At 35.6% G+C, this 12,267-nt stretch overlaps 1 protein-coding gene across 1 annotated transcript in view; it reads left to right on the top strand.

The window, feature by feature from the left end:
- LOC102881178 (lipase member N) overlaps positions 1-1,778 on the top strand; it is a 15,289-nt gene extending 13,511 nt beyond the window's left edge. The window contains exon 9 of the mRNA XM_006925975.1: positions 1,545-1,778. Within this exon, the coding sequence (XP_006926037.1) occupies positions 1,545-1,778 (234 nt within the window). The remainder of the gene's footprint in view (positions 1-1,544) is intronic.
- Positions 1,779-12,267: the final 10,489 nt, after the last annotated feature.

Below are 12,267 nucleotides of genomic sequence, written 5' to 3'. Positions count from 1 at the left end.
GAAAGTGAAGTTCCTCTTATTTTCCATGTTAACCTGATTTTTTGTCCTTGACCCATTGCCTCTCATCTTCTTCCTCCTGATTCATTTTATTATTTTTTAAATGAAATTTTAGCTCTTTTATGTGTGTATGTGGCTAATTTTTAATTTTTTTAATTAATTTTTTTCCAATTACAGTTGATATTCAATATTATTTTACATTAGTTTCAGATGTGCAGCATAGTGGTTAGACATTTATATAATTTACAAAGTGTTCCTCCTAAAAGTCTAGTGCCCACCTGGCACCATATGTAGTTATTACAATACTATTGACTACATTCCCTCTGCTGTATGTCACATATGTGATTATTTTGTAACCACCAATTTGCACTTCTTAATCTTTTCACCATTTCACCCAGCCCCAACCCCCTTATTATCTTAAGTGAACTACTGTCCCTTGAGAAAAACAAAGAAAAACCTTTCCTCAACCTATCAATTATATCAAGTCATCATTTCATCACTCTGTTTTTATCAATATTTTCTAATATTTAAAACAAGTGTCTCTACTTTGTCCTCTCTTCTTGAACCCTGGAAAACATAGTTTTGGTCTTTGTCTTTCTATTATAGCTACTCTATTTAAAGTCACCAGTGGCTTTTAAGTGCCAAATTCAATTGCCTATTCTCACCTTCAAAAATATGTTATGTTAGTTACTACAGTATTCTTGCAACTCATTTCACTAACCAGGACTTCTAGCGTGCGATGACCTCCAATTTGTTTTTCCTTCCCTTTTGATGGCTCTTTTTGTTTTCTACACTGGCTACTCTCTATCACTCACCACTGTCAAGTTGTCAGCATTCCCCCAAAACTCTTCACATCTCTCCCTTTCCTCCTTGAAGAATTTAGCCATTTCATAGCTTCAATTATCTCTTTCTGTAAACCACCCAAACTGCTTGTCTAGATTTGTTCAAGACCTACCTCTTAACTATTCCTTCTTTAACTCATTCCACAAACTGATGCCCATTCAGTAATCCTAAGACAGAACTCTGAGAAATGATTCCACCTTGTCACCAAAACTTCTGAAAGATGTCCAAATACCTTAGCCTGACATATAGAACTTACTGTTTTTCTCCAATCTTAATATCCTACTGTATTCCCTCACATATATTCTTTGGGTACACTGGATAGCTTGCCATTCCTGACCATGGCATACATGTTCTTCCTCCCTCCCTCCTTCCTATCTGTCAAAATCCAACCATCCCTCAAGAGTTATTTTAAACAACTCTTTTTATATGAAGCCCCCAGTTGGAAATACTTTCTTCTTGTCTTTACTTCTACTGTATTTGTGGAGTGTTTTATGGCATTTAACATATCCTACTTTGTATATAAATGTTTGTTATCTTGCCTCGTTCCTTCAAACTCCTTGAAGGATTATTGCTTGCTTTAATCTATTTCCTTATTGGACTATAAACTTGATAGATAGTGATTTGGCAGTCTCTCTGCTTATTCGAATTCAGTTGTTGCTGTGAGGAGCTTCCTCTCATGAATGCCCTTTCTCTCTCTTCCATAGAGTCGTCCCCCACTATACGACTTGACTGCCATGACAGTGCCTACTGCAATGTGGGTTGGTGGAAATGATGTCCTTGTAACAATCCAGGATGTGGCCAGGATACTCCCCCAAATCAGAAATCTCCATTACTTCAAGCTGTTGCCAGATTGGAACCACTTCGATTTCATCTGGGGCCTCGATGCTGCTGAACGGGTGTACAGTAAAATCATAGATTTGATGAACGCATATTCCTAAATAATACATCTACTTTTCAGTTAAAAGTTGCTTCCAAGCCCATGAGGCTTTGGGATGAATACAAATCAGCAGTGAGGTCTGCTCCAACATCCTCCACCTTCTTGTTGTTGCTGAGTGTTCCCTTATCATGGAATCTCAACCAGGAATTATTTCAACTGTGCTGCTCTTTCTCTAAGAAATGTCCACATCTGAAATCTCAGAATCTTTACCCCTCAGTCAGGGCTCTTTTTCATCCAAGAAGATCTAGTAAATTTTTCTCTGCTAAATGTACACTTCGGAGAAGAGTTAAAAGAAGACTTTTTCCAACTTCGATTATACACAATGGATTCATGAAAACGATACCTGCTCCCCATTCCCTTTTTTAAGGGATTGAACATAAGCAGAGTGCAGGCCTAGGGAGAAAGACCATGCCAAGGCAGCCATTGGGAATATATTTTGGGAGGCTGTAATCCTATGGCTTACTTGAAATCACAATTGGGGTAATAGTCATTATGTCATTCTATAATCAAGCCATGAAATGAGGCCTGGTTCACATCAAACATGAAAGAAAACAGCAGAATGAAAAACTAACAAAAAGTAAGTATTTTAGGAGCTTATTTTACTGTTATAAGCTAGGGAAAAAAAAAAAAAAACAAGATTGAGAATTGCTAGAATTAGCTGCATTACTAATTATTAAAATTATTCACGACAGGTCACTGTCTTTAAAACAAGATTAAATTAATAAAACCTTTTGATAATAGTGTACTGGAGTTCACTGACAGTAGGCAGTAGTCTTAATTTGTATCATACAAGAAATAATTCTCTCGTTTTGCTCTAAAATACACTCAACTGATCAAGCATTATGTTTTTATTATCAAAGTAGAATTTATACTACTGCATTTGTACCTAAGTAACATTTAAAGCAGTCCCAGAAAGCCTGATTTAGAACCAGCAAGAGAGGCACTGGGAATATCCAAAATCTTGCTTTATTTCAGTCTCTAAATGATGCCAGACATTGATTCTAGGATTTAGTACAGAGTTCCAAGAGTAGCATGAAGTTTTAGTGTCAGTTCAAGTTACACATTTGTAATGTGGGCATTTTTTCTGTTATGTGTATTTCAATAAAAAAGTATTTTTTAAAAACTCTAAGCTTTTGTGCTTCAAAGCAAGAAGTACAGAAGAAACCATGTTCCACTTTTACCATACCAGTATTTTTTATACTTTATTCCTGCATATGATAGCAAATATGTTGGCTATCATAGGTCTGAGTAATAGCTTATATTTTTTTGCAAAGAGTTTTACATGAAATATTATTTAAAACTTATAACCCTATGGGATAGTACTATGGTCGTTTTCATTTTACAGGTGAGAAAATTGAAGCACAGAGTAAAATGAGGCATAAAAACCAATTTGCCTAAGATTGCACAAGTGAAGGAGTCATGATTTTAACTCAGGAAGTCTAACATCCCAGAATCCACACTGCAACATATACCTATATAAATGTGTTCGAATGGTATATAAATGACAGTGGAACACCCTGGCAAAGGTCATATTTGTACTAACCTAGATCAAAATTACTTGGAAAATTAAGTCAGGAGATGAGAAAATAATTTTTTTTCAAACTCTAAAGATCAAATTGAAATGAGTTAATAGATTATTTCTACCATATTATCCAGCAATCCTGCTTCTGGGTATATATCCAAAGGAAGTGAAATCACTTTCTCAAAAAGATATTTGCGTTCCCATGTTTATTACAATTTATTATTCACAATAGCAAGACATGGAAACAACATAAGTATTTATCAGTGGATAAATGGATAAAGAAAATGTAATACACACATACACATACACACACACAATAGAATAATACTCAGCCATAAAAAGAAAGGAAATTCTGCTATTTGCAACAACATGGTTGGACAATGAGGGCATCATGTTAAGTGAAGTAAGTCAGACAGAGAAAGACAAATATTGTACTATCTCATTTATATGTGTAATCTAAAAACATCAAACTCATAGACACAGAGAGTAGAATGACTGAGGGGTGAGAAGATGTTGGTACAAACTTTCAGTTACAAGTTAAATAAGTTTTGGAGATCTTATGTACAGCATGGTGTACTGGAAAGTTACTATGAGTGTAGAGCTTTAATGTTCTCACCCTAACAACAACAAAATAGTAATTATGTGAGGCGAAGGATGTGTTAACTAATTTTATTTGTGATAAGCATTTCATATGTGAAGTGTATCAAAACACATGTACATCTTAAACTTACACAATGCTATGTCAATTATATCTCAATAAAGCTGAAAAAAATAAGATGAATAAAAGATTACTAGTCAAGTCAATTATAACACACTTTTTGTTGTTTTGTATGAAATATCAGGATCATACCCAAGTAGGCATAGAGTCTAGCAATCCTTAATTGATGAGGAACTTATATTACTGACTGTGTAATATGAATTTATGAAAATTTGACAGTTTCTCCTGTTTTTCTTACCCTTACATTTATACGAAGCAAGAAACTCATGCTCACAACCCTGTAACAGGCTCAGTAGGTTGCTACATTTTCTCAAGCCAAATAGCCCATTCACAATTTTTATAGAACAATACAAGTAATAACATTAACTTCAATCAAAACAAATTCATGTCAAATGCAAATTCTTTGATGAATTTCTTTCAGAAAATATCAGTTTTAGAGAGCTGAAACTTGACTAAAATGCAAATGCAAATTCTTTGATGAATTTCTTTCAGAAAATATAATTAGTTTTAGAGAGCTGAAACCTGACTAAAATAATGACTTTCTGAGACTCATTAATCCAAGAGCAAGGATGGTATTTGCCCACTCAGGGCCTTACTCATCTCTGACCACTGGCCCATTCTCCTCCCACAGGAAACTCATTCACATCTCCCAAAGTGTGGTGAAAACACCACCATTTCTGAAAGTTTTCCCTGAATCTCATACCCCAAAATTAATACTTCCTCTGCTAAATCACTTTTTGGTATGCTTCAGAATTATCTCTTTGAAGACTTTTGTGTATAAGTCTATCTCCCTAATAAATTTTAAGTAGCTTGGGAACAGGAGCTATGTCATTCTTATCTTTTAACTTTTAAAAAACTTTTTATTTTGAAATAATATAAATTGATGGCAAGTTGCAAAAATAGTATGCAGAGGTCCCACATACCCTTCACTCAGTTTTCCCAAAAGGAAAGATCTTACATAGCTATAGTATACTCTCAAAATCATGAAATTGACCTTGGTATAATCCACAAAACTTATTCAGTTTTCTTCAGTGTTATATGCTCTAGTGTGTGTGTGTGTGTGTGTGTGTGTGTGTGTGTGTGTGTGTGTGTGTGTAGTTCAATGAAATTTTATCACGTGTGTAGATTGTGTAACCACTCCCACAATTAAGATACAGAACTATCCATTGCCAAAAAAATTTCCCTTGCGCTATATCCATTTGTAGTTAACAACCACCTGACCACCCCCAACCCTCCTTAAACCTGACCCCTGGCAACCACTAACTGTTCTCCATCTCTATAACATTGTGCACATGGAATTATGTAGTATGTGATGTTTTGATACTGGCTTTTTTCACTCAGCATAATGCCCTTCTAGGCCATGTAAGTCGTTAACATATATCAACTATGTCTCCTATGGCTCCACCACTGTTTCTTTAACCATTTACCCGCTGAAAAATTTCTGGTTTATTTCCAAATTTGGGCTTTATTGTTTAACTTTTCAGCACTTAACAAAGTAACTTGAAAATAGAAAACATTCCATTTGTATTCATTAATTTAAATGAATTGCTAGTCCCACCCAAAGCAAAATTTTGAGCTGATACTATTTCTAATGTGTATATTGCACTAAGGGGAAATGTTAGTTTCTCTAAAAGTTTTCATTAATTTGACTACAGTCCTTCACTCATATCTTAATCTGATATTTAGAGATTGCAAAACATTGATGTAGTTCTCATTGTATTTTAGAGTTCTAATGTAATTTAAGAAGTGCTTTGGGGTAGAGTGAACACAGATTGCTAGTAGTCCTGACAGGTTATAAAATACTTCCCCCAGCCAGTGTCAAGATGTGACAGGTCTTTTAGTCCCGTCAAAACCTCCCTTGACATCATCACATCTCACACAGAGCCAATCCAAATGAAAATAACAATAATATTGTGCAGTTATTAGAAATCTTACATCTACTATGAATAAAAATAAAAGCACCAATTTTTTTTCTGTACCTCCTACCTTCACTTGTCATTTTAATTTGTATGCAACTTGCTTTCCTAACCAAATCAGTCAACTGAGCTGAGAAAATTAATTTATTTGGAATGCTATGTGCCCTTTATGAGCTTCACCAAAATAAGCACTTACAAAAAATACCTTCCGTGTCCTGCAACTCACCACCTACCGCCTCCCCAACCCCTGAGAAAAGATCCCTGGAAACTCGGCTTTAGGTAACGAATCCCTGGTCCTAGATTCTGTCAAAGCATGCTCTCAACAGTGTGGGGCAGAGAAGCTCTGAACATCGAAAACAGAAGCCAACAAAACAGGATGAGGGTGGAGCAAAGGAAAAATTACTAACCACATACTCTACAAGACTTGTCACAGGGATATGTGGAAATTACATGTTTATATGTTATAATGAAATAATACATTATAAAAATAGTACATGTGTATTATAGAAAATTAGAAAAATGCAGATGTTATAGAAATTGTTTAAGGCTAAGTAACTTCTTTAAATGGATTCTTTTTTGGCATTGGTGTGTTACACATCCTACTCCCAGTTATTTAAGGTTTTGAAGACAAATATAGAAAGTTATAGTTTAAAAAAAAAATCTTAGCTCTTTTAATATTGAAAAGACTTCATTTTTCTAAGTAATCAAAGACCTGAGAGAGACAATGTGAAGTATAGGAAATATTTAATAAGACATAGAATCTTTACTTCCTAGGCAGATTATGTAAAAGTAAAGAAAAACTTTTATAATCTTTCATTAAGAGAAGACCAATAATCTAAGATATTTTATGATTTTCATAGGGAGAAAATGAAACTTTAGTTTTGTATCAGCATATTATTGAGCAAGTCTGGCAAGTAGTTGGTACCTTTTGAATACTGAGGATGCCATCAGGGGAAAACCTAAATTATTGGCGATGACGAAGCTCTCACCCTAAGTGCTTCTTGGAGAAACTCCTGATAAAGACTTTGAATTAAAATTTGTCTTTATCATGAAGAGTTCCTCAATCTTCCCCATTCTCACTCTATTCCATCATCACCCATTCCTCTCTAACCTCAAGCTGAAATGATCATCTCTCTGTTTGAATTCTGTAGCACTTTATCATTCCTTTTCCTATGGACCCAGCCCTTTCCTATTGTATATTGCCCTGATTTGTAGTCATACCAAAGAGAGATCACTTACGTGCAGGGACTTACTTTACCTCTCAGCAGGTCTGCAAGGAGATTTGCACATTGCCATTGCCCAATAAATGGTACCCCACAGATTTTTCCATTGGTGATTTCCATTCTTCATGAAGGAGAAGGAAGGCTTTTCTCCTTGTCTTGCTGACTCACCCTTCTACCCATGTATAGAACCAACTATCAAAATGATATGGGAAACATAAAGAAATCTAAGATGACTACCCTGTCCCGAAGGAATTTTTCCAACCTCTTCTTCCTGGAACCCTACCTTTCCCGTGCCCGCGAACCAAAGACCTCCAAGTATGCAGAAGTAATCAATGTATAAATCTACCTGCCTGCCTTTGTTCAGGGCTCAGACTCTGGAGAGTGACTCCTCTGAGCCTGCTGGCGTAAATAAATCTCCTTTCATTCTTAGTTCGCTGAGTGCTGCTTGGTACACAGGCCAAAATCCACAACAAAAAGAGGCAGAAAGGAAATTGTGTCAATTCCTCAATGGAGGCCTCATGCAGAACTAAGCCAGGAGCAGAGATCTCCCTGAACAAACTATTTTTTCTCTAGTTGTAAGTAGGGTGATGTTCTACTAAGGCCATATTTCCCAAACTTTAAACATTCACGTTTCTCATTCACATTTGCGATATCTGCATGACACTTATAATACTGCTTATTTAAAAACTTCAAAGTCAGTTTACCTATTCAACCGAAATCCCTTTTTAAAAGAAACTTTCTATAGCTACTATAAATGGGAGGAAAAAGTTTTATTGCCAAAACTTGAAAATAACCATAAACATAATAACAATAAAAACAAGCTAATTGGTAATAAAATAGATAGATATCATAACTCATCAGGGCACTTGAGTTTTAGAATTGTCTTCCTTTTGTTTAGTATGTTCTCTTGATTTGAAAGGGAGAATTAGCAAGTGCTAGAAACAAAGATATAAACCAAAGTTAGACTTTCTCCTTGATGTACTCAGAGGTTGAAAGAAATTTGATAGGGAGGCTGTGGTGGAATGAATAATGGCCCCCAAAATGTCTGTGTTCTAATCCCAGAAGCTTGTGAATATATTACTTTACATGACAAAAGAGACTTTGCAGATGTGATTAAGTTAAGGTATTAAGAAATTTGAGGTAGGGAGTTTATTCTGGGTTATCTGGGTGGGCCCAATTTATTCACCCGGGTCCTTATATGAGGGAGGAAAAAAGGTCATAGTCAGAAAAAGGAAATATGACCATAAAACAACCAGAAGTTAGTGTGATACGCTAAGAGTCAAGGAATACAGGCAGCCTCTACAATATGGAAAAGTCAAGGAAACAGATTCTCCCCTAAGGTCTCCAGAAAGAATGCAACCCCACCAATACCTTGAGCATAGATTTCTGATGTTCGGAATTATACGGGTAGGCCACTAAGTTTGTGGTAGTTCGTTACAGCTGCAATAGGAAACTAATACAGAAACTAACTCTCACGCCATGTGATTCAATGTTACTTAACAGCATGCTCATGTATCAGCTAAAATCTTTCATAGCCCCAGTAGTATACACCTTACATTTGGGAAATGCTTCCTAATAAACTTCACTAGGTCACCAGGGGAAATGGTATAGATTAAAGCAACTACAGAAGAATTTTGGCCCCAGGCAGTGAAGCTGGTTGCTAAGATGAGAGCTGATTACAGGGGAAGCACTGTGTGTTCAGTGTCTGGCGTCTTCCTCTCCTTTGACTTCTCTTTATACTGTAGCATCCGAGCTGAGGACACATCATTCCTGAATCAGCCCTCCTTCAGCAAATAGACTCTGAGCTAAGGTAGGTCATAGCTATAGTTCTTTCTGCTCCTAAATTGCACTGTCTTTCTCTTAGATTAAAAAACAATGGCTTGGGACTATTTTCTTACATTAAAAAGTATATATTTATTTTACTTATTGCAAAAGTAAAATCTGTTTATTATACATATTTTAGAAAATAGAGAGCAGGAACAAAGAAAATGGTGAATGAACAGTATTATCTCCACTCAGAGAAAGCTACTTGGTTTATATTTTGATAGATTTCTCTGTACTCCATTTCTATTCATGTCTGTTTATAACTTTAAAATATTCTATAACTATGATTTAATAGTCTTCATTTTCCCCCATTAAAATATATTATGAATGTTTTTGCATTACCTAAGATATATGTCTACAATATATTTGTAATGACTGAATAGTATTCTAGGGATGAACCAGAATTTATCCAACCGTTTTATTCACATACATGTTTTATGTTATGCTGTTTTCAATTCTTCACTCTACTCCTTATAAATATTTTTGTTCACCATTGATGGCTCCTAGAAATATATTTCTAAATTAAGAACATTTAATTTTTTATACATATTGCCAATTTTCCCATCAGATAGTTTACACTGAAAAAAGGAACAATTTTAAAGGAAATTAATTGCAAATTTGAGTGAAGGAAAAAAGAGAAATAAGTGGTAACCATTTTTAGGAAAGAGAGAGAGGGATCTTTTTATTTCATATTTCATGTAATAAGTAAGAGAATATGCTTGTCTTCCCCTTGACTAGACTTTCTGTTGGAGATAGAGGAGGGCAGAAAGAGATGCTCTGGAAATGGACTAACTTGTGAAGGGGGATAAAAAGTGAGGAAGTTTTTCCTGGTGTTATTTAGATGAATGTATAAACTCTTCCAGTGTTAGTGTTTTCAGGTTGCAGAAAATGTAGCAGATGGACATTTCTCATTATGGTGAAATGGGAAAGGTCTTTTTCAGTCTTTGCCTGTTTCAGAAAAGTCATGGCACACACTCAGCCAACCATCGATTCCATAGTTTAATCTAAAAGGACCATCATATTGTACAGCCTTAAAGAAAACTTCTGTGTTGGCTGTCTACACATTGTTAGATGGAAAATTTACAAATTACTCATTTGCTAATCCTTGTTGTGGCAAAGTCCATGGGACCGAAGCAGTCCAGTGCCAAGCTTGAAAATTTTGCCTCAACCTGGCCAGCAAACTGTAACTATGAAAGAGCATGGCCTGTCGTCAGCATCATCTGTTCCAGGCTTCTTATATATTTTAACTATATATAACTATTTAAATATAAGGTATAAAATTTCCAAGTAATCAGTTTGATTTTCAGTCTTCTCCACCACCAGCCTACAAATTGACATTAATCCTAATCACAGAACGAGGACTATAAATAGCAACAACAAATTAAGTAGATTCTAAGTGCCATGCGCAATGCTGTGTACCTCACACATACATGTTACTTAGGCTGCACAAAAATGCTACAAGGAAGGTATACTTATTATTATCAATTATTATAGGTAAGAAAAGGGAAAATCAGAAAATTCTCCAAGGACCTACAGCTGGTAAGAGGCAGAGTTGGGACTGGAACCCAGGTCTGTCAGATTCCAGTATTCTCTATTGTGTCTTGTAGGTAGAATTCCATGCTAAGTGTTGCTTGTGGCTTAAAGCTTCAGTTGATATTTCCAGGCTCAATAACTAAACTTCACATCCACGTGCTTGTCCATTAAATGGTCCTAGGAAAATATTTTTAAAGAAACACAGTGACAGCTGAGTCTTTATGATCCTTAATTGTTCCTTCCTTCATTAGGTATATTACAGATTTGAAAGAGCAGGAGGAGAAAAAAAAAAACATTTTTCTTTTATATCTTTAAGGGCATTGCTTTAAAATTATTTATAAAGTTTCTGGATTTTTTGTTGTTTGTTTTGATCTATTCCGTTTGATTGTAATAATGCGATTAAGAATAGGCTACATATTCCCTGTTGGGAAGGTTTACCAGGGATATAGCAGACAATCAAATAAACAATCGAGGGCAGGAAACCTTGAGAAGAATCATCTGGAAATAACATGTCATATGTCAGCATTAGTGACAAGGTGAGGTAGGTGACCTGCTGCTATGTTCTGGAATTGAAGAGAATCTCAAAACCAAGATGCAAAGAAAAGATAGGCAACCTCTGAAAACAGAGACACTTACCGTTTATTTCTTTTAAAGGGAGACAGTAGCTGTTGCTAGAATGTCCCCTGAATGCTAATGAGGTGATAGAGGGGCCTCTCTTGATTTTATTTTCTCCCTACTCTTTTCATTCCCCACTGCCTCTCATTGCCTTAGCCCCGAACATGTTGAAGCTGATCTTAAACATTTGGGCAAGCTGTTTCTTTCTTCTGGGCTTTTTTCTTTTTTTTTTAATTACAGTTGACATACTATATTATATTAGTTTCGGGTGTACAACATAGTAATTAGACATTTATATAACTTACAAAGTGACCACTCTGATAAGTCTAGTACCCATCTAACAGCATACATAGTTATTACAACATTATTGACTCTATTTCTTATGCTGTACTTTACATCCCCAGGACTGTTTTTGTAACTGGCAATTTTCATTTCTTTACCGCTCCACCCACGACTCCTCTCCCATCTGGCAACCATCAATTTGTTCTCTGTATCTATAAGCTTGTCTCTGTTTTGTTTGTTTGTTTATTTTGTTTTTTAGATTTCACATATAAGTGAGATCGTATGGTATTTGTCTTTGTCTGACTTATTTCACTTAACATAATAGCCTCTAGGTTCATCCATGTAGTCAGAAGACTTCATTTATTATGGCTGAGTAATGTTCCATTGTATATACGTACCACATCTTTATCTAGTCATCTATTGCTGCATACTTACGTTGTTTTGTTTCCATATTTTAGTTATTGTAAATAATGCTGCAATGAACATAGAAGTGCATATGTCTTCTTGAATTAGTGTTTCAGATTTCTCAGATAATTGTCTTCTGGGCCCATTTTATCTGTAAAATAAACTAGCTGATCTGCCAGGTGTTTGTCATCCTTAATACGTTATCCTTCTATAAATACAATCTCTTCCAAAATAAGAGTTGAACAATTATGCACTGCTGTACCCTACCAGCCAGAGAAATTCCAGTCTCTGTCGCTTCCGTGTCTTTGGTGACCCCTTCCATGGTTTAGTTCCCCTCTCCCTTCATAAGGATTTGTAGCACTTCATGCTGTTCTCTGTCTAACCCCAAACCCTAAATTTGAATCCACCCAAGCCTGACTTTCCTCCCCTGCAGTGCGCCACGGCTAAAATAA

Source organism: Pteropus alecto, unplaced genomic scaffold (genome assembly GCF_000325575.1).
Source record: "Pteropus alecto unplaced genomic scaffold, ASM32557v1 scaffold88, whole genome shotgun sequence".
In the NCBI taxonomy this organism is placed as follows: Eukaryota; Metazoa; Chordata; class Mammalia; order Chiroptera; family Pteropodidae; genus Pteropus; species Pteropus alecto.
Note: the sequence above shows the minus strand (reverse complement) of the source record. Positions and strands in the feature narration are given on the sequence as shown.